The 22,018-nt window shown below is 37.3% G+C and overlaps 1 protein-coding gene across 1 annotated transcript in view; it reads right to left on the bottom strand.

Moving 5' to 3' along the window:
* Positions 1–22,018, bottom strand: part of LOC149806236 (protein flightless-1 homolog) — a 154,924-nt gene that overhangs the window by 11,269 nt on the left and 121,637 nt on the right. The window contains exons 27-31 of the mRNA XM_089951183.1: positions 18,566–18,782; positions 16,446–16,483; positions 11,848–11,971; positions 7,411–7,500; positions 3,482–3,574 (exon numbers count right to left, since the gene is read on the bottom strand). Coding sequence (XP_089807309.1) covers positions 3,482–3,574; positions 7,411–7,500; positions 11,848–11,971; positions 16,446–16,483; positions 18,566–18,782 — 562 coding nt within the window. The remainder of the gene's footprint in view (positions 1–3,481; positions 3,575–7,410; positions 7,501–11,847; positions 11,972–16,445; positions 16,484–18,565; positions 18,783–22,018) is intronic.

Genomic DNA, 22,018 nt, shown 5'->3' with positions numbered 1-22,018 from the left:
ACATGGCTGGAATGTTGGCCATATTAGATGTCAGATTGGCACTTTCATCATTCAAGACCAGCATGACACCATAATAAGTTTTTAGTCAAAATTCCATTTTGATATGACCGTCCATTCAGGTGATGTAGCAATTTTCAAGATAATGAATGTCTGGGCTGCACCATTTTGATTTAGGATTCATTCAGGAAGACTAACAATAAAACAATTTCAAGATGGATGCTATGGTCACCATACTGGACCCCAAATGGACATCATTATCATTTTCGACAAACAAGACATAATAAAATGTCTTTTAGTAAACTCTCCATGTTGGTATAACCATCCAATCAAGATGAGGAGTGAAAACAAGTTTCAAGAGGGTTTTTATTGCAGCCATATTCAATTTGGATCTCTGAGCAAAATATTTTCACAGGATCAACTAGACCTTGGGCTGATTGTGTGAGTAAAATTTCCTGGTAATCCACCTAACAATTTAGAATGAGTAGCATCAACAAACAGACAGATGTTATACAATGGACAACAGGCCTTCCAATAAGCCCTCTTGATCTATGATTAGTTGAACTAAAATGTGTACAGGTTGCTTTTCCATTCTCTCACAAGGCAAGTCTGGGGCACAAAGTAGGCATAGCTAACACAGCCAATCAGAACTCAGCAGCCAACAATTATGCTATTATCTGGTTAATGACTTTCAACATTTAACAATTATGCCACTGTCTGATTAATGACTCCGCATCCAACAATTATGCTGTAGTCTGGTAAATGACTTTCAGCATCCAATAGTTATGCAAATTTCTGGTGTATTGACTTTCAGCAATCAACAATTATGTCATTGTCTGGTTGACAATTTTCAGCATCCAACAATTATACCATTGTCTGCATAAAGTCTTTCTGTAGTACTGAATTTTAGCGTCCAACAATTGTTTTTTATCCTGTTGTCTGGTTAAGGGGGCACTCACCAGGTAATATATACTTTTGAGAGAGTGACACATGTAAGGTGAAGCTGTTTGCGTTTAAAACATGCACAGTGGAGAGAATGTTGGCATACCTCTATTCTACTTTAATGTAATGTGGCTGACATTTCTTTGGATATTGTACTTTTGGAAATTGTACATGATCTAAGCACACTGCTAACTAAAATGACTGCTTTCTTGTGCTCAAAAAATCAGCCTGAATTAGTCTAATGTACACTATCCATAGCAGCTATTAAAATAGGAAAATGAATTATGCCAGACTAGACAATACCAGCTTCTGAAAGTGCAATGAATGAAATACCAAATATCATCATCACTGGCGACTCGGTCTCGAAAGACCATGCGAATAGCGCCCTTGGGGTGTTGTCTGTCTCTGTTGGCATCGTCTGCTGTGGCTGTGCAGGCCTATACGTGAGTGACAGTCCCTACTGCAGTTGGTGCAGACATACTGGGAAGTCTGCATTACTGTGGTTGCTGTTGCGTTCTTCTTTCTCTTACGTTTCTCTGCCGCCAACTGGCCTCTCCTCGCATCAGCGACTGATATGCCATTGTTTACCATCAGTCTCCAGGTGCCTCGGTCCTCAGCCAGCTCTTCCCAGCCATCGGGTGAAATGTTGCATGCCTTCATGTCCCTCTTGCACACATCTTTGAAACGGAGTGAGGGGCGTCCGACTCTTCTCATGCCAGTGGCCAGCTGTCCATATAAGATGTCCTTTGGCAGCCTTCCATTCTCCATGCGTCGGACGTGACCCAGCCATCGAAGGCGGCGTTTAATTAGCAGGGAGTACATGCTGGGGGTACTTGCACGCTGCAGGATCTCACTGTGTGGAACACGGTCTTGCCAGCTGATTTTCAGGATGCGTTTTAGGCACCATACATGGAAGGAGTTGAGCCGGCGTTCTTGCCTCATGTAGGTACTCCACGTCTCACTTCCATATAGAAGGGTGCTGAGAACGCAGGCCTGGTAGACTCGGACCTTGGTGTGCTCTGTCAGCGCGTTGTTTTCCCAAACCCTCTTTGTTAATCGAGCCATGATGGTGTTTGCCTTTCCAAGCCTTCTGTCCAGCTCCATATCAATCGAGAGTGTGTTGCTGATGGTTGACCCTAGGTAGGTAAAGTTGTTGACTGCTTCCAGGGTGACACCGTTGATTTTGATTGAAGGGGCAATGGTGGTATCTTGCACGCTGACATTTGTTTTTTCCAAGCTGATTGTGAGACCAAACTGCGTGCAGGCAACAGCAAAACAGTCTCCCAGTCTCTGGAGGGCTTCCTCGGTGTGGGCCACAAGAGCTGTGTCATCTGCAAAAAGCATCTCCCTGATGAGCACAGCTCTCACTTTGGTCTTTGAGTGCAGTCATGCCAGGTTGAACAGCCTCCCATCGGACCTGGTGTGTAGATATATGCCACCCGTGGACGTGTCGAATGCGTAGGACAGGCAGGGAGAAGAAGATCCCAAAAAGTGTTGGTGCCAGCACGCAGCCCTGCTTCACACCACTGTTAATTGGGAAGGAAGTTGAGGATGATCCATCATACAGGACTGTTCCCTTCATATCTGCATGGAAAGAGATTATCATGCTGAGGAGTTTTGGGGGGCAACCGATCTTACTCAGAAGTTCAAAAAGGCCCTTCCTGCTGACCAAGTCAAAGGCCTTGGTGAGGTCGATGAACATCATGTAGAGTGGTTGACCTTGCTCTCTGCTCTTCTCTTGGAGTTGTCGCAGGGAGAAGATCATGTCTGTCGTCGACCTGCCTGCTCTGAAGCCGCACTGTGATTCTGGGTACACACGGTCTGCAAGCAACTGCAGCCTGTTGAGTATGATGCGGGCGTACACTTTACCAACAATACTCAAGAGCGAGATCCCTCTGTAATTATTACAGTCACTGCGGTTGCCCTTGTTTTTGTAAAGGGTCACAATTGTGGCATCACGCATGTGATGCCACAATTGTGACCCTTTACAAAAACAAGGGCGACCGCAGTGATTTATACCAAATATATAAAATGTAAGAAAAAGTTAATGGCTCTTTTTTATACAATATACCTCTGAAGTTCAGGAAGTGAAAATGACCAAGTGGAGCTAGCACTTTTTTGAAAGGTGCATATCTGGAGGAAGGCCAAGCTGTATACTCTATAACCCATATTACACCCATCAATCAAATACCAAAATAAAGGGAATTAAAGGTTCTTTGAACTATACCTAAGATATACAAGGTCTTTCTTAAATAGCCAGTATAACCAGTGAGGAAAGCCAGGGAAATTCTTTTTCTTTAAAATTCTAACCCTATGTAAAATACGAAACTGTAGAGCGCCACCTAATGACTTTCAGCATCCAATAATTATGCCATTTTCTGTTTACTGACTTTCGTATAAACTTGTGAATATTGCTTAATTCTGGTGTGATTTTTAATGCAGGGAAAATACAATCTGTAGAATATTTTAAAATTTTGTGAGAATTGTTTATCCAAGAGGCAACCATTGGTAATCATCAGACTGGGATGAAGTGCAAACTTACTTGGCAAAAATCAGCACACTTTTCTGATACTATGAAGTACCCTTTCTCATTAGAACAGCGGAATAGTCGGGCATACTGCATGTAAGAAGCATCCTGCAGAGAAGAAATGCATCCATTATGTACCAAACTTCATAAATTCCACTTATTTCTTCTATTTCAACCATACCACTACCAAAAACTACCTGTATCAAGCCCGGCATCAGCAAATAAATGGATCAAAAACATACCACCTTGTGCATCAAATTTTTTTAAGACTCAAATAAGTAAAAGTGGTGTGATGTAGGAAAAATATTGCATAATACAGGCTGACATGTACAGTCAAACCTGTTCTAACAGGTACTTTTATAGTGCAGACACCAGTCACAATGCCTGTTTTAATTTCCTCCATGCATATTTCCTATATATGAGTCGTGTACATAATTGTCACATACTTTTTGCTGTCAGGAGACAGGTATTTTCTAACATGCCCCAATGGTTTCTTCTTGTTTTAAGTGGTCACTGGAGCACATTGACAGTGACCATTTGATACATGCAAATTAAACTTTTGTTTCATGATAAAGGCATAACATGTGAATTGATGTGTAAGCATTTTTTGTATCTTGCTTGCAGTCCTTGTATTCCAGTCATATCGTAAGTGAAACTCAAAGATGTCAGTAGGTTCTGTTCAAAAGCAAGGCAATATATCATTTTGGACAATTTAAGTTGAGGGTTGGTTCTAGTCTTTAAATACTCTGACCCCACCCCCAACAAAACAAAACTCATGCTATCATTTACAGAAAAAAACTCAACACAATATTAGTTGAAAATGAGTCCATCATAGGGACTTATGCTCCAATGGCTGGAAAAGAATTTCCAGAAATTAAAATTGAGACCATTTCTTCCTTTTAACTGTTGAGTGTTGAAACCATCACAAGTAACAACTATATTTTAACTACTGAGTGTTGAAACCATCTCAGTGACAACAATATTTTAACTGTTGAGTGTTGAAACCATCTCAGTGACAACAATATTTTAACTTTTGAGTGTTGAAACCATCTCAGTGACAACAATATTTTAACTGTTGAGTGTTGAAACCATCTCAGTGACAACAATATTTTAACTGCAGTGGACAAAATGGATGTCAGATTGGCATCAATTTCATTTAGACATAATTGATCAATTTTGGATATCAGAATTCATGTCAATAGTCATGTCTCATGCTTTATCGATTACTAGCTTAAAATTTTGTATGGTAGTGATTAATACCTTGGTTTTTTGAATGGTTAAAACTTGTGCATATTAGGTTAATATATTAAATTATACAAACATGTACCTAGTACAGTTTGAAAAGTTGAGTCAAGCCTGAGCATTTATCTACTAATTCTGAAAATCTCTTTGATCCCATCTTATTTCCTTTCAGCTACATCTCATTTTTGTTTTCTTTTTAAGTATGAATTCATTTTAAAAGTCTTAATTTATAATGTAATCCTGTTGGTTCATATTCAATTGGATATTAATGTTTTCTGTTAGACTGTTGATTAATTTCACCATTGTTTTCTTTTTCATAAGAATCAGGCCTGAGTGATTTCAAGTATATTTATTATATATTTTATTATGTATGTCTATACAATGTGGATTTTCATTCAGGATTATAGTTTGTAAAGGTTAATAACATTTTAAAAACTAATTTCCCAACTGATCATAATTTTGCACTCTCAGAAGAAATCATTCTTCTAATCATAGTGCATAGACCCATTCATAAAGTTCCAAGGTTGAATCCAGGTAAACATCATGTGATGTGATGGAGGTTTTGGGTTTTTCTGCAAGGCCAGGTTAACCAAATTACTGATCATCTAGTGTAACCCAAGTGACCTTGTTTACCAGTTTGATGTGCAATGTAAATGAGCCATCTTTATGATTTAGTAACTACATTAGCATTCTATATAAGAGAATTGTTGTGTAGAACAAAGTTGTCAAAATTTAGAAAACTTCTACTGGGTACCCGTTGATTCTGATGATCAGTTACCTGGGTACCCGATGAAAGGGAAATTGTATTACATGTGTACAGACCTGAAGTTAAGTCTGCATTTTTTAAATTCACTGTATCCAATATATATCACTAACTAATGTCATGTGCTACAAAGTCCAAGAATACACCCTCATTGTCTGATAAAGTTCTGAAATCCTCCTTCCTCGTCTAGTAAACTGTCATGGTCAAGTCATCATAAATATCATGTGACTCCTTTTCCTAGGACTCATTGTGATATGCAAATACTTATTTAGAGACTGAACTTGGGCTTATTAAGTAACACTTTGATCATACAATTTCTGAAATCTATGCAAGGTTGCAACTGAACACATATCTATTGTGTGGGAAGATCAAATAACCACCCTCTGTTACTTTTCACTAAACTGTACTTGCAGCACAATTAAGGGTTGTCATGTGGGAAAACAAGCTATGGGATTATGGTAAATTATTTACTGTAGGAGACAGACCTTTGCTTGGCACTGTAGAAGTACACATATTCAAGGTTCAGTCAAAAGAACTGTCAACTTGAAAACAAAGTGAGTGCTGCCTTAACAAGCACTGGCAGAAAACTTGTGTACAGTAAATGGGTACCCTATGGCTCTTTTTACTCAGTTAATTATGAATGGGTGGGTACCCATGTACCCACTGACAGCTTTAGCATATAATTAGGCTTTCTTAGTAGTACGATCAGTCTTGTCTTGGTTATTCAGTTATATTGAGAGGAATTCATTTATTTAATTTCAATCATTCATTGGAATTACAGTGCTCAAACTATTCAGATTATTTGGAATAATTGTTGACACAGATTTAATGTGAATTCATTCACACACATTTGGATATTTAAACTCTGTATCAGAAATACTGTGAATTCATTTAAAGACATTTTCAGATTATATCAGAGTGATTCTTTGGTACTTGGTAACTGAGGATCAGTGTGCATCATTTTCATTTAGAACCAACTAGACACCATTAGAAGTCTTCTGATAAAACCTTATGTCAAAATGACTTCCCATTTAAGATAGTCATCATTAAAATTGCCATACTGGATGTCAGATAAACAGCACAATTTTAAGTTAGGACCAACACAAGTCTTCTGGTGAAAACCCAATGTTGACATAACTTTCTACATTGGAGGAGTAACACAATCATGATTTATAAAGATGGCTGCCATTGTGGCCATATTAGATATCAAATTCGTACCATTTCCACTTAGGACTAATTAGACATACAATAAAATCTACTGGCGAAAGCACAATGTTGATATAACCAACCATCTAGGAGAAATAGCAATAATAAAATCATGAAGATAGTTATTATTGTGGCCATATTGGAGGTCAGATTTAACCATTTTCATTTATGACAAAGAAAACATCATAATAAGTCTTGAGTGAAAACCCTAAACTGATCATGACAATTCATTCTGAAGAAGTATTGGTAAGAATTTCAAGATGGCCACTATGTTGGCCATCTTGAAAGTCTTAGTGGTACCATTTCATGTAGGGCCAACTAGATATCCTCCAAGTAAAAACCCCATGCTGATATAACCATCCATTCAGGAATAGTAGTGATAACATGATTTTCAACTGAGCCTTTGTGGTGACCATATTGGATTTACATGTTGCACTATTTTCACTTAAAACCAATCAGATGTATTCTGGTGAAAACCCCATGTAGATATGAGTATCCAATTAGGAAGAGTAGTGAAAACCTGATTTTCAAAATGGCTGCTGTGGTGGTCATACTTGACATGAGATCAGCACTTTCATTTCGGAAAAACTAGTCCATGGGATGATTTTGAGTGTAACGTTTCATAGCAATCTTCCAAGTAGTTTACAAACTATTACATAAGCTCTTCTGGTCTATGATAAATAAAGAGTTACAGAAAAGCTATTATATTGAATATATGGAAAATAAGACTTACAGTATCATATGGTTTCTTGCCTCCAATTCCCACCCAGAAGAAATTCTCTGGTTCTTCACCTTCATTTATCATTTGAACTGTATAATTATCCTGCAAAAAAAGTTACAAAACAAAATTATCAACATGAAAGAAATGAAACATATTAGCTGGACTCTTATTCTCAAACTTTACAGTGAAAACTTCAACTTGGAAAACAATTAACAATTAAAGATGAATTAAGAACCTGTTCATTCCTCGCAAAAGAGAAAAATATGAGTGCAGTCCTTGTACATGTCTTATTATGTGTTCAAATGTCTTAATCTCTTTTTTTAATAAGGATACCATGTGTTAGGCCATGTAATATTACACAAGTGGAGGTCATTAAGCCATGTAATATTACACATATGGAGGTCATTAAGCCATGTAATATTACACCAGTAGAGGTCATTAAGCCATGTAATCTTACACATATGGAGGTCATTAAGCCATGTAATATTACAGTAGTAGAGGTCATTAAGCCATGTAATCTTACACATATGGAGGTCATTAAGCCATGTAATATTACACGTGTAGAGGTCATTAAGCCATGTAATCTTACACATATGGAGGTCATTAAGCCATGTAATATTACACGTGTAGAGGTCATTAAGCCATGTAATATTTATACAAGTGGAGGTCATTAAGCCATCTAATATTACACAAGTGGAGGTCATTAAGTCATCTAATATTACACAAGTGGAGGTCATTATGCCATGTATTACACATGTGGAGGTCATTAAACTATGTAATATTACACAAGTGGAGGTCATTAAGCCATGTAATATTACACAAGTGGAGGTCATTATGCCATGTTGTTGTTGTTGTAGGGTTTAACGCCACTTTTCAGCACAAGATAGGCTATACATGGCGGCCAGTATTAATGGTGGAGGAAGAACCCGGAAAATTCCCGGAAAGAACCACCGACCCACGAGAAGCTACTGGCAAGCTTTCTCACATAACCACATTAGACGAATCCGAGACTCGAACCGACGCAGACAGAGGTGAGATGGCAGTGATCCGTAATGGTGGGCACTTTAGACCACTCGGCCACTCGGGGCCCCCTATATGCCATGTAATATTACACATGTGGAGGTCATTAAGCTATGTAATATTACACAAGTGGAGGTCATTAAACCATGTAATATTACACAAGTGGAGGTCATTAAACCATGTAATATTTATACAAGTGGAGGTCATTACGCCATGCAATATTACACAAGTGGAGGTCATTAAGCCATGTAATATTACATAAGTGGAGGTCATTCAGTCACTACTGAAGAGCTACTGACAGGCATTAAGTACTGTATAATAAATTAATTTCATGTCTAAGAGGGTAATAATGCATAATGGGGCCCTTTTTGATAAAAATATCTCCCAGAAAGATCGACAGAGCTTAAAGTGACCTATGCATCCTTCCATAGCACTATATCTATGGTTAAAATCAGATTAGAATCATCTCCAAGAAAGATGCCTTAAACTTAAAGTGATCCACACATTTTTGTAGCATTTTGTCTCTAATCAAAATCTGATATAAAACATCTCCCAGACAGATCCTTTAAAGTGACGAACACATCATTTTCATAGCATTATGTCTCAAATCAAAATATGATACATAACATCTCCCAGACAGATCCCATGAGCTTCAAGTGGAGCACCTTATTTACATTGCACTATGTCTCTAGAATCAAACACAAAATTTGTTCTCTGTGCTACGTTTCACTGTTGGACTCTAGTCCAACATACCTATCTGACCTCACCCATGTGTACGCACCAACAAGATACTTACACTCCTCTTTTGACAATCGTATACTCATTATTTCCACTATGAAAACAAAGTCATATGGACAGCGTTCTTTTGCATACCAGGGCCCAGCAACGTGGAATGAATTGCCCACTGAACTTAGACACAAAGACACAGTGATCACATTCAAGAGTGCTCTCAAAACTCACTTATTTCGACTGCAAGAACAAACTTAAAGACCTAATAATGTTTCCTACCTTAAATATTCTCATCATGTGTTTTTATTGTTTTCTAATTTCATGGTGTTTGTTTTTGTAATCATATCATTATGTTTTTTATCTTATAGGTGTTGTCTAATGTTGTAAAGCACTTAGAGCTTCTAAAGATTAGGCGCTATACAAAGTCCTCATTATTATTATTATTAGTAAAAAAGCATTTTATTTATTACTTTTTTGTACATTATTTAAATAGTAATTTAAATTATTTGTGTACAATCTGAATTTAAGATAATAAAAGAGCAAAGGCACTTTAAAAAGTCCATGCCAAGTATAGAGCATAAAACTCTGATGACATGTTGATCAAACGAAAAGATATATATATAGCTCGGTATGTGAATGTGTATTGGGTGGTGAAGTGAGGGTATTTAGAAAGTACCATTTGATAAGATCCACTAATCATCAAATTTAATTGACTTTTCGTAGACAAAACGAAAGCAATGGTGAGCAATATGCTTATATAAATATAATACCATATATCAAAATCTCACCATCCATACCAAATTTAATATAAGCACCTTCAGACCCTCCCCCACCCCCAATATAATTGTTTCTTGAGTAACCCTAAAAAACAAAATAGGAAACTGTCTTCAAAATTGGAATTTAAGTTCTGAATTGTATATATGGATGCTAATCGTTAATATAATCATTGATTTTCAATTTTCTTGGTATAAAGATAGTGAAAAGATAATTCTTTGACAAAGTCTGGTGTAAAAACACTTATTCAAATCTTGGTATAAAGATAGTGAAATGATAATTCTTGTATTCAACTCCTGGTATAGAATGAATAGATAATTCTGACACAGTCTGGTGTAAAACATATATTCAACTCCTGGTAAAAAAGACAGTTAAAAGATAATTCTGACCCAGTCTGCTATAAAACATGTATTCAACTACTGGTATCAAGAGAGTGAAAAGATAATGCTGACCTAGTCTACTGTAAAAATGTACCATAGTTATTCTTATAGACATCACCCTTCAATAAATACACCACTCTTTATCCACAAAAAGTTTGTACCTTATTGAGGCTTATAGATTCATATACATCCATTATATGTCCAAATAATTTTAACAGTACATGAGTGATCCAATGACTTGGAAAACCAAAACAACTTAAACGATGAACATTTTCAGTCAAACAGTGATGTACAGTATTCAATGCCCCCGCCCCATTGCACAGCCCTTGGGGTGTCTATCAGAATAACTACAGTATTCAAATCTTGGTATAATGAGTGAAAAAATAATTCTGACCCAGTGTGGTGTAAAACAGGTTTTAATATTGGAATAAAAGGGAGTGAGAAGATAATTTTGACATAATTCAGTGTAAAACACGTTCAAATATTGGTATCATGAGCAAGAGGGACAAACCCAAATGTAAATCCATCTTTATGTAACTTTAGAAGTTTTATGACTCTAGGTCTTGAACTATGAAAAGAAATGAACAATTTATTTCTCTAACCTACAATAAAAAATCACATCTGCAAACTCTGATCATGGATTCCCACTGACTGATAAAACTGGAATGTATTGTCTATTAACCCCATATATATATATATATATATATATATATATATATATATATATATATATATATATATATATATATATACACACACACACACACACACACATACACATCCCCACTTGACCTATGATGCAAAAGAATATTCCAAACAACAAATTATTACAATGGAAAATTTCACAAACTTGTAAACAAGGTTAGGCCTTGAACTCAGATTCTAGAAAACCTCTTGTTTACTACTTACAATCAAGGACAAAAGTCAGGTATGCAAAAAACCCATTCACAACCCTCAATCACTGACAATAGACAGATATACATAACAGAAGATGCTGTGTTTGTTCATACATAATATGAACCCAACTGCAAATAGCATTGACTGTAATGAATAGTGTACCTGCAGATCTGGGTCTTGACTGCTTGATCTGCAAGCACATTTTTGGACAGTAGATCAGGGTCTACAGTGTTTGATCTGTCAGCACATTTATTCACAGTATATAAGTATCTACACTGTTTGATGCCAGTGCACATTTTGGACAGTATACAAGAAATGTGTGGGTTTGAATCATGTAATCTGGTCAGCCCCAGTCAGCTAATGTGGTGTATCCCTTGGCAAGACACATTAAACCAACTGAATAGCACCAAATAACCTATTTGTGTTGCTGTGCTGTAAAACAACAAACCAAATATTTATCAGGTCTATACTGTTTGATTTGCCAAGCACAACATGTACAGCAGGTCAAGGTCTACACTGTTCAGACAGTCAATCAGGTCTATACTGTTTGATTTGCCAACATGTTCTAGATCATTGGTTGAATTTAGATACATTATAGAGATAGATATGGTTAGCATCACATTATAAATATATATATTATATATATTACCTTGTACATCAAGTAAGCTATTTTCTCTGCTAGTGTGGCCTCATCATGATCAGCCTTACTTCCTATCCAGACATATACAATACCCTTCAAATCCTCACTGTCAAATGGAACCATCAACATGAAGCTGAAGAAAGCAAGAACGAATAATTTTTCTTTAGCTAAGATGATGGAAGAGAAAATCATGCACTGTCACAAGAAGACAGAATCCATGCTATATAACAATGATGATGACTAAATGATGATTTGAAACATTTTAAACTTTGGAAAGATGTCTTCTTTAGAAAGTTTCATACAATGGCAAACTTATTACAAACATTAAAGTTTAACATGAACATGGAGGAAATGCTGAATGTTACAATTTTTCAAATATGTTTATGGTTCTATCCCATTTTTAAAGAACATATCTGTCACAGTCAATAAGACAGTGATTGTCAGTTTCTTTCAGGAAATACGTAGTCAATGCAGTTAATGAGAGTTTAACTAATGAAATGGTTATCAATGTGCTTGGATAAATAGATCACCATAAGTCACAATCTCACCACCAATCCACCCCATAAAAAAAACATGATGAAGATAAGCCCTTGTGAAAAACACATGTTGGGAATAAGATATGTTTCTTCAACAGTACTTACATGGTCATAATACTTGAAGAGTCCATTAACTACCTTACAAATACAGCCCTCCTCAGCTTGTTTTTAGTAACAAGAAGGAAGTCAGACAAGAGTGATCTCACCATGGATAGGGAGATCGGTGCCAAATCCCATCCATACTTTAGATGGAGAAGACATGAAATCTGTCAGGCTTTGAAATATAACTGAGGGGAGGCTGGAAGAGTGTCGGCACTAAGTCGTATCAAAGAAACATATTTTGACTCCAAAAATTGGCTTCTTATTCAAATACATAAAATAATAGATGAGGAGAACAGACAGAAGGAGTTACATCCCTTCCACCCCCATCTTCAGTCCTCTAATGTACATGAAGCAGATTCAAACCACTAAGAGACATGTACTAGAATTAATATGTGGCTTGTTGGAAAAACTAAGGTGAAGGGTCCAGTATGAAAACTAAGGTGAAGGGTCCAGTATGAAAACTAAGGTGAGGGTCCAGTATGAAAAATAAGATGAAGGGTCCAATATGAAAACTAAGGTGAGGGTCCAGTATGAAAACTAAGGTGAGGGTCCAGTATGAAAAATAAGATGAAGGGTCCAATATGAAAACTAAGGTGAGGGTCCAGTATGAAAACTAAGGTGAGGGAGTTACATCCCTTCCACCCCCATCTTCGGTCCTCTAATGTACATGAAGCAGATTCAAACCACTAAGAGACATGTACTAGAATTAATATGTGGCTTGTTGGAAAAACTAAGGTGAAGGGTCCAGTATGAAAACTAAGGTGAAGGGTCCAGTATGAAAACTAAGGTGAGGGTCCAGTATGAAAAATAAGATGAAGGGTCCAATATGAAAACTAAGGTGAGGGTCCAGTATGAAAACTAAGGTGAGGGTCCAGTATGAAAAATAAGATGAAGGGTCCAGTATGAAAACTAAGGTGAGGGTCCAATATGAAAACTAAGGTGAGGGTCCAGTATGAAAACTAAGGTGAAGGGTCCAATATGAAAAATAAGGTGAAGGGTCCAATATGAAAACTAAGGTGAAGGGTCCAGTATGAAAACTAAGGTGAGGGTCCAGTATGAAAACTAAGGTGAAGGGTCCAATATGAAAACTAAGGTGAGGGTCCAGTATGAAAACTAAGGTGAGGATCCAATATGAAAACTAAGGTGAGGGTCCAATATGAAAACTAAGGTGAAGGGTCCAATATGAAAACTAAGGTGAAGGGTCCAATATAAAAACTAAGGTGAGGGTCAAGTATGAAAACTAAGGTGAGGGTCCAATATGAAAACTAAGGTGAGGGTCCAATATGAAAACTAAGGTGAGGGTCCAATATGAAAACTAAGGTGAAGGGTCCAGTATGAAAACTAAGGTGAAGGGTCCAGTATGAAAACTAAGGTGAAGGGTCCAATATAAAAACTAAGGTGAGGGTCAAGTATGAAAACTAAGGTGAAGGGTCCAGTATGAAAAGAAGTTTAACTTCAAAGGACTTGTTCCCCATGATTGATTAGGAGCCTGTTTAGCAGTGAACCAATGTAATGTAACTGCTGATAGTTTGGATCTCACTGGTTCTGCCTGCTCACACTAGAATAAGTAGAAAACAGGTGAGCCAAAAAGGATCCAGACACAGGTTCAAAAGGCGTTTCATTCAGTCATGTCAGGTTTTATTCAGTCATGTCAGAAACCACAATTTATTCCTTTTCAAGCAAAGAGATAAAATACTTCAGTCAAGACAAGTCAAATTTCAAGAGAAGTATGAAGAGGCAATTGTTTTGGCCTACATCCCCCTTCCAAGATGATGAAACTCTTCTGAAATTGTAAAATGGTAGCTTTGTTTAGTGATATGTGGTTAACATTTTTTCACAATGGGCCAAAAGAGAAAGCCAGCTATCTGCAGTATTGAGACTTTTAATGGAATGATGTGTTTTCACTTGCACCACTAGAAGATAACTCCATATCCCTTTGCATTCTATCAAAGTGGTGTGCTTCACGCTTGAGCAATTCTGTTCTTGTTCTGAGAACTGTTTTTTCTCAAGGGTTTCACTGGTATGAGCCAGGCATGATGGTTCAACAATTCTAGCTTTGGTTTATACACCTACTGTTATTGTTGCTTTAGCAGGTAATGAAGGACCAACATTTTCATGGGAATTTCAACTGCAAAGTTTATTTGAAAGGTACATTGATCTATGACTTTGATGTATGGGGGAGGTTGGAAGAACGTATATGCATACAGATATAGACCATTCCATTTTAAGGAGACAGTGCTGACTGCCCAGGATTTTGGATCTGGAATTGGAAAGTCAAAGGTGGATAGCCAAGCAGTTCTCAGTCTTGCAAACATATTTAAAAGTGGTCAACCCCAGTGGGCATGGGAGTAGCAATAAAAATATTTCCAAGATGGACACTGGACACAGTAGTGGCCGTATTAGACCCCTGATCAGCACCATATTCATTTAGGACCGACTAGACATCATAAGAATCCTTTAAGTAAAAATCACATAATATTACGATCCCTACAGGTGTAGGAGCAATAACAATATTTTAAAACTGACTGCCATGGTAGCCGTAATGGATATTAGATCAGCAACATTTTCATTTAGAACAAAATACATGTAACAAGGTGTCTATAAGCCCAATTTTGATATGGCCAGCCATATTGGATGTCAAAGCAGCACCATTTAAGACAATCTAAACCATGGGATGTAAAGTTTAATGAAAATCTAAACCATGGGATGTAAAGTTTAATGAAAATCTAAATCATGGGATGTAAAGTTTAATGAAAATCTAAACCATGGGATGCAACGTTTAATGAAAATCTAAATCATGGGATGTAAAGCTTAATGAAAATCTAAATCATGGGATGTAAAGTTTAATGAAAATCTAAATCATGGGATGTAATGTTTAATGACAATCTAAACCATGGGATGTAAAGTTTAATGAAAATCTAAATCATGGGATGTAAAGTTTAATGAAAATCTAAATCATGGGATGTAAAGTTTAATGACAATCTAAATCACGGGATGTAACGTTTAATGACAATCTAAACCATGGGATTTAAAGTTTAATGACAATCTAAATCATGGGATGTAAAGTTTAATGACAATCTAAATCATGGGATGTAAAGTTTAATGACAATCTAAATCATGGGATTTAAAGTTTAATGACAATCTAAATCATGGGATGTAAAGTTTAATGACAATCTAAACCATGGGATGTAAAGTTTAATGACAATCTAAACCATGGGATGTAAAGTTTAATGACAATCTAAACCATGGATGTAAAGTTTAATGACAATCTAAACCATGGGATGTAAAGTTTAATGACAATCTAAACCATGGGATGTAAAGTTTAATGACAATCTAAACCATGGGATGTAAAGTTTAATGACAATCTAAACCATGGGATGTAAAGTTTAATGACAATCTAAACCATGGGATGTAAAGTTTAATGACAATCTAAACCATGGGATGTAAAGTTTAATGACAATCTAAACCATGGGATGTAAAGTTTAATGACAATCTAAACCATGGGATGTAAAGTTTAATGACAATCTAAACCATGGGATGTAAAGTTTAATGACAATCTAAACCATGGGATGTAAAGTTTAATGACAACCATCTAAGTAGCTCAGGAGCAGTAGCAATAACAATGGACAACAGTTGTAGGATAGTAGCAGTAGCAGCAATAACAATGGACAACAGTTGTAGGATAGTAGCAGTAGCAGCAATAACAATGGACAACAGTTTTAGGATAGTAGCAGCAATAACAATGGACAACAGTTTTAGGATAGTAGCAGCAATAACAATGGACAACAGTTGTAGGATGGTAGCATGTTGATATACACATATTCAAATACTTACTGTAGCACAAAGGTTCATGGTGATTAAATGAAATTTCTGAGACAAGATTCACAAAATTCTGTCATATACAATGTAAAACTGCAAGTCCAAGAACACTATGCCTCTAACAAATTATGTATTATGATTCCAACTTACCAGAAATTTGAATTAAGCAATGTGGCATCTGGCTGTATCTTTAAAAGAAAAGGAAACATTATTTTTTAATGCACAAGACAAAACAAATAAATTCCTACAAATTTGTTACTGAAATTGTGCTGAGCTCTTGTTATCTATATTCAAGTCAAAGATCGAAGAAAACCAGAATTTCAAAACTCAATCTGGAAAATGCTGATGAAAATTGTAAGGAGCATTAATGGTAAAAAAATGTGGCCTAAAAATGAATTGACTGATCATGAAAAATTAGATGGAACTTAACCCTTGGGAAAATGTAATCAACTTGAGAGACAACGTGTTGAGGGTGACCTTGATTCATTTAAACAAAATTTAGGAATGATTTGAATGACCTGCATCTCTGACAATCCTTAATGACAATATATAATGACAAGACTTAATGTCAAGTCTCAATCACAAGTCTTAGCAACAAGTCTCAATGACAAGTCTTAGAACAAGTCTCAGTGACAAGTCTTAGCAACAAGTCTCAAGGACAAGTCTTAGCAACAAGTCTCAATGACAAGTCTTAGCAACAAGTCTCAATGACAAGTCTTAGCAACAAGTCTCAATGACAAGTCTTAGCAACAAGTTTTAATGACAAGCCTTAAAGTTTGCAATAGTTGCGAAGCTTTGATGACAAGCATTTTGGCAGCCGTTAGTCAGAAGCCTTTGTGGCAGCCCTTAGTGACAAGCCTTTTGGCAACACTTTGCAACAAGCCTTAGCTGCAAAGGTCTAGCGCAAAGCCTTTGTGGCAGCCCTTAGTGAGAAGCCTTAATGACAAACCTTAGTGATATGTTTTAGGGGCAGGCCTTAGCCACAGGTCCTAGTGGTAATTATTAGTGACAATCAGTACCTTACAAGTCCTAGTGGCAATTATTAGTTACGATCAGTATCTTACTTACAAGTTCTAGTGGCAATTTTTAGTTACTATCAATGCCTTACTTACAAGTCCTAGTGGCAATTTTTAGTTGCTATCAATGCCTTACTTACAAGTCCTAGTGGCAATTTTTAGTTACGATCAAGGCCTTACTTACAAGTCCTAGTGGCAATTATTAGTTATGATCAGTTCCTTACTTACAAGTCCTAGTGGCAATTTTTAGTTACAATTAGTACCTTACTTATAAGTCCTAGTGGCAATTTTTAGCTATGACCAGTACCTTACTTATAAGTCCTAGTGGCAATTTTTAGCCATAGTGACAAACCTCAGTGATAAGCCTTAGTGCTATGCCTTGGTAACAAGACTTAGTGAAAGGCCCTAATTACATGCCTTGGTAACAAGATTTAGTGAAAGGCCTTAGTGACATGCCTTGGTAACAAGATTTAGTATAAGGCCTTAGTGACATGCCTTGGTAACAAGACTTAGTGAAAGGCTTTAGTGACATGCCTTGGTAACAAGACTTAGTGAAAGGCCTTAGTTACATGCCTTAGTGGCATGCCTCAGTGACAAGCCTTAGTTACAAGATTTAGTTACAAGATTTAGTGACATGACACAACTATGATGTCTGCAGTGTGACAGTTTATAGTGATGTCTAGCACTGCAGCATCATGCTACAGACATGTAGCATGATTTCCCACCCAGTCACATTATACTGACACTATGCCGACCAGTCCTAACACTAACCTCAATATGGTGAGTGCCTAGCAAGGCAGCACACATGCAATTTATAATTTTTTGTCATTTTCATTTAAGATCTTTGAGTAATCTGTTACATACATTTAAAAAAATGCATTCCCTGGGTACCGAATATGTTTATGTGGAACAGTCTTCAATAAAACTGCAAGTGATAATCTCAAATGGGTCTTAGCGATTCTATATTGCTGATTTTTATGATAAAGACAGATGTGCTGCAAATCATAATCTGATGATAATTTTCAACAATTAGGCAAAAAACCATCAGAACACGCAAACACAATTTTATGGTAAAGAACATGCCTATTTCACATTTAGCCGACTGTTGTTTAACAAAACTTTATGTTGTGAATGGCATATTTAAAAAGAGTCAGTGAAAATTCAATAACATGGCAATATCATGAGTTAAACTTTCATTTTTTACGATGACTAAAGAAAAAAGTTTCCATAAAATACAAATGGTCAAACTAAAACCTGAACACATCTGGTGGCTATGGGACTGCCATTGGCTCTGAGATGGAAGAATTCTGTAACTGGTTTCTTTGCTTCTGCCCCGGGCAATTTCCTCTTTCCTTTTCTTATTACAAACTGTCTTTTAAAGTGTGAAAGAAATTTCAGGTTTTCTTGCTGCTGACGTGTCCTTACAACCTCAAGTTTGTCTCCAAATAAAGACTCAAACTTCTTCTGCAAACTGTAGACAAAAATACAAATCAGAACAGTGATAAAATCAGAAGTAATAAATGAAAAAAGGAGTCAAGTTTTCAGTCAAATTCATTAATGAGTGAAGGTTTTTTCTTTTTCTAAACTGGGGAAGAAATTGACCATAACTATTTTATACTTCATTTTTAAATTAAATTATGTTTCTCTGAGAATACTTACTCAATTACATGTTAGGAAAATAAATTCTTATCTTCTGAATTCAGCTATCTGTAATTTTGGCTATGAACCACATTACTTCCCCTTACCAAATACCCATCAACTGATGTTTACCAGTTTCAAGCCAAGTGACACATCAGATAGGATACTTATATTCGTGGGGAGATGGGGAGGGGGAGATGGGGAGGGGTTTTAGCAATGTGATCAGCTGAGTAGTCTTGGAGAAACATAATTTACTTCAACAAAATTTACTTTTTTGTTTTGAGTACATTCTCCAATCACATTAATATTAGAAGAAAAGAGCACCCTACTTCACCATTCAAGGGAAGAAACACCAGATTCCAAATATGCATTAAAACCTACTCTCCTAATATGACAGCAGCATAAAGCCATGGCTATGTAACCTGTTTTTGGAGGATGTCATCCAGTTATACCTGTCAAAGTTGATGAAATTGACTGCAACAGAATAATAGATGTATTTGATGATTTTTATGAATGCCGATGGACTGATGTTGACACTAGATGGGAGTGTATGATAATGGTACCAAAGAATGATGGCAAATTCATTCCTTGTTATTGAAAACCTGAATGACCATGCCATTTCCAACTTTAGCATGGCAGTGTATTCGTGGAACCAACTGAGGTCTATGACTGGCTGGAGTTTCCAATGGCTTTAGGAAAAACTTTGAGAAAAACTCTGGAGAGTTCAGTTTTCAACTGTTGAGTAACAACCAGATCTTTGCACAATATTGTATTTCTTTGAGGGCATGTTGGGAGGTTTGTGGAAAGCCCCCTTTGCTGCCTGCCTGCCTCTGCACCTCCTCTATTCTACCACCATGAGGTTTGGTGCTTTATGGCATGACAGTACAAGTAGGTTATTTAGTGCTAAGGCAACTGGAGTCAGGTGCCATGCCCAAGTACAAACTATGGTAGCTGACCCAGGCTGGTCCAATGGTAGAATTGGAACCAGTACAGTTTTGGTCATGAGTCCGGCATGCTAACCACTGCGCCACCACAGCTCCCACCACTAAACAGTAATGGTCACCCGAAGATGTAGCACTGAGAGCCAAGAAAAGATGTGGCTTGAGTTATGATGAAAATAGACCGACATCTCTTCTTGCTGAATCCAAGATAGCTTGTGTTCGCTATAGAATGGTGCAAAGCCTTGCTGAAAACCTTTGCAATCCTGGCTGTAGACCTAATACATGATTAATGCCTGATATGTCTACCATAGAAGTGTTAGTCATAAGCTCAGAAGAGGCAGTGAAGAACATTCTTACCTGGTAAACTGCAGTTTCATCATACTCAACACTGCAGTGGTTTTATCTAATTTCAGAAACCAGTAGTAAATGTGTCTGAATGTATTCAATACAACCATGATGAAAACAGCTGATTTATAGACAAGAATGCACATGTCTTCCAAGTTTAATGAAGCCATCATCTTATAAGTCTGAATCACAGATTGAAGTGGCAGGTATTCAGAAGTCAGTAACACATGATAAATTTCTGTGACAGCTGAATTCAGTCCGTTCCACTGTGTATAGAAAATCATCAAGGTTATCACTACAACTTACTGTGGGGTTTGTCCTCGTCTATCTCCTTGTCTGTGTGGAACATCCTGGAGAAATGGACAACTTACTGTGGGGCTTGTCCTCATCTATCTCCATGTCTGTGTGGAATATTCCTGGAGAAATGGACAACTTACTGTGGGGCTTGTCCTCATCTATCTCCATGTCTGTGTGGAACATTCCTGGAGAAATGGACAACTTACTGTGGGGCTTGTCCTCATCTATCTCCATGTCTGTGTGGAACATCCTGGAGAAATGGACAACTTATTGTGGGGCTTGTCCTCATCTATCTCCATGTCTGTGTGGAACATTCCTGGAGAAATGGACAACTTACTGTGGGGCTTGTCCTCATCTATCTCAATGTCTGTGTGGAACATCCTGGAGAAATGGACAACTTACTGTGGGGCTTGTCCTCATCTATCTCCATGTCTGTGTAGAATATTCCTGAAGAAATGGGCAACTTACTGTTGGGCTTGTCCTCATCTATCTCTGTGTCTGTGTGGAATATTCCTGGAGAAATGGGCAACTTACTGTGGGGCTTGTCCTCATCTATCTCCATGTCTGTGTGGAATATTCCTGGAGAAATGGCAACTTACTGTTGGGCTTGTCCTCATCTATCTCCATGTCTGTGTGGAACATTCCTGGAGAAATGGACAACTTACTGTTGGGCTTGTCCTCATCTATCTCCATGTCTGTGTGGAACATTCCTGGAGAAATGGACAACTTACTGTTGGGCTTGTCCTCATCTATCTCCATGTCTGTGTGGAACATTCCTGGAGAAATGGACAACTTACTGTTGGGCTTGTCCTCATCTATCTCCATGTCTGTGTGGAACATTCCTGGAGAAATGGACAACTTACTGTTGGGCTTGTCCTCATCTATCTCCATGTCTGTGTGGAACATTCCTGGAGAAATGGACAACTTACTGTGGGGCTTGTCCTCATCCATCTCCATGTCTGTGTGGAACATTCCTGGAGAAATGGACAAAGCATTGCCATCATCATGTATTTTATGGTACCTCCAATGGATCAGCCATGGACACATGAACAAATGAATTGGAAGGGTGGAAAGTGCCATGGCTTATCTTCTCAGTATGGACAGGTGCTTTAAGGCCGGCTGCATAGATGACTCAGCTGCTGGCTAGATGTTATGCAATGATATCAGCTGGACAATTGGCTCTGGAACCAACCATGCAGAATGTGCAGCAAAATGGATGGATCAGTCAAATTTATCTCCTATATATCAACATATCATAGAACAGTCAGCTGGTTGGCATATTGGTTCACTTAAGTAACAGATATTTGATCACTAAACAATAGGTATGACTGGAAAGCTTGCAGGTTGGCAACTGAAGCAGCAACAAATAGCCTGGAAGGATGGTGTTATGCATCATCAAGACCTGATATATATTCCATGTGCTGGGACTTGCAGGCCCAAAGGCCATGGTTGGACATTAGTATTCATGCTAATTGGACTATAATGC

This window comes from Sinohyriopsis cumingii, chromosome 2 (genome assembly GCF_028554795.1).
Source record: "Sinohyriopsis cumingii isolate HCF-2022 chromosome 2, ASM2855479v2, whole genome shotgun sequence".
NCBI classification, from domain to species: domain Eukaryota; kingdom Metazoa; phylum Mollusca; class Bivalvia; order Unionida; family Unionidae; genus Sinohyriopsis; species Sinohyriopsis cumingii.
Note: the sequence above shows the minus strand (reverse complement) of the source record. Positions and strands in the feature narration are given on the sequence as shown.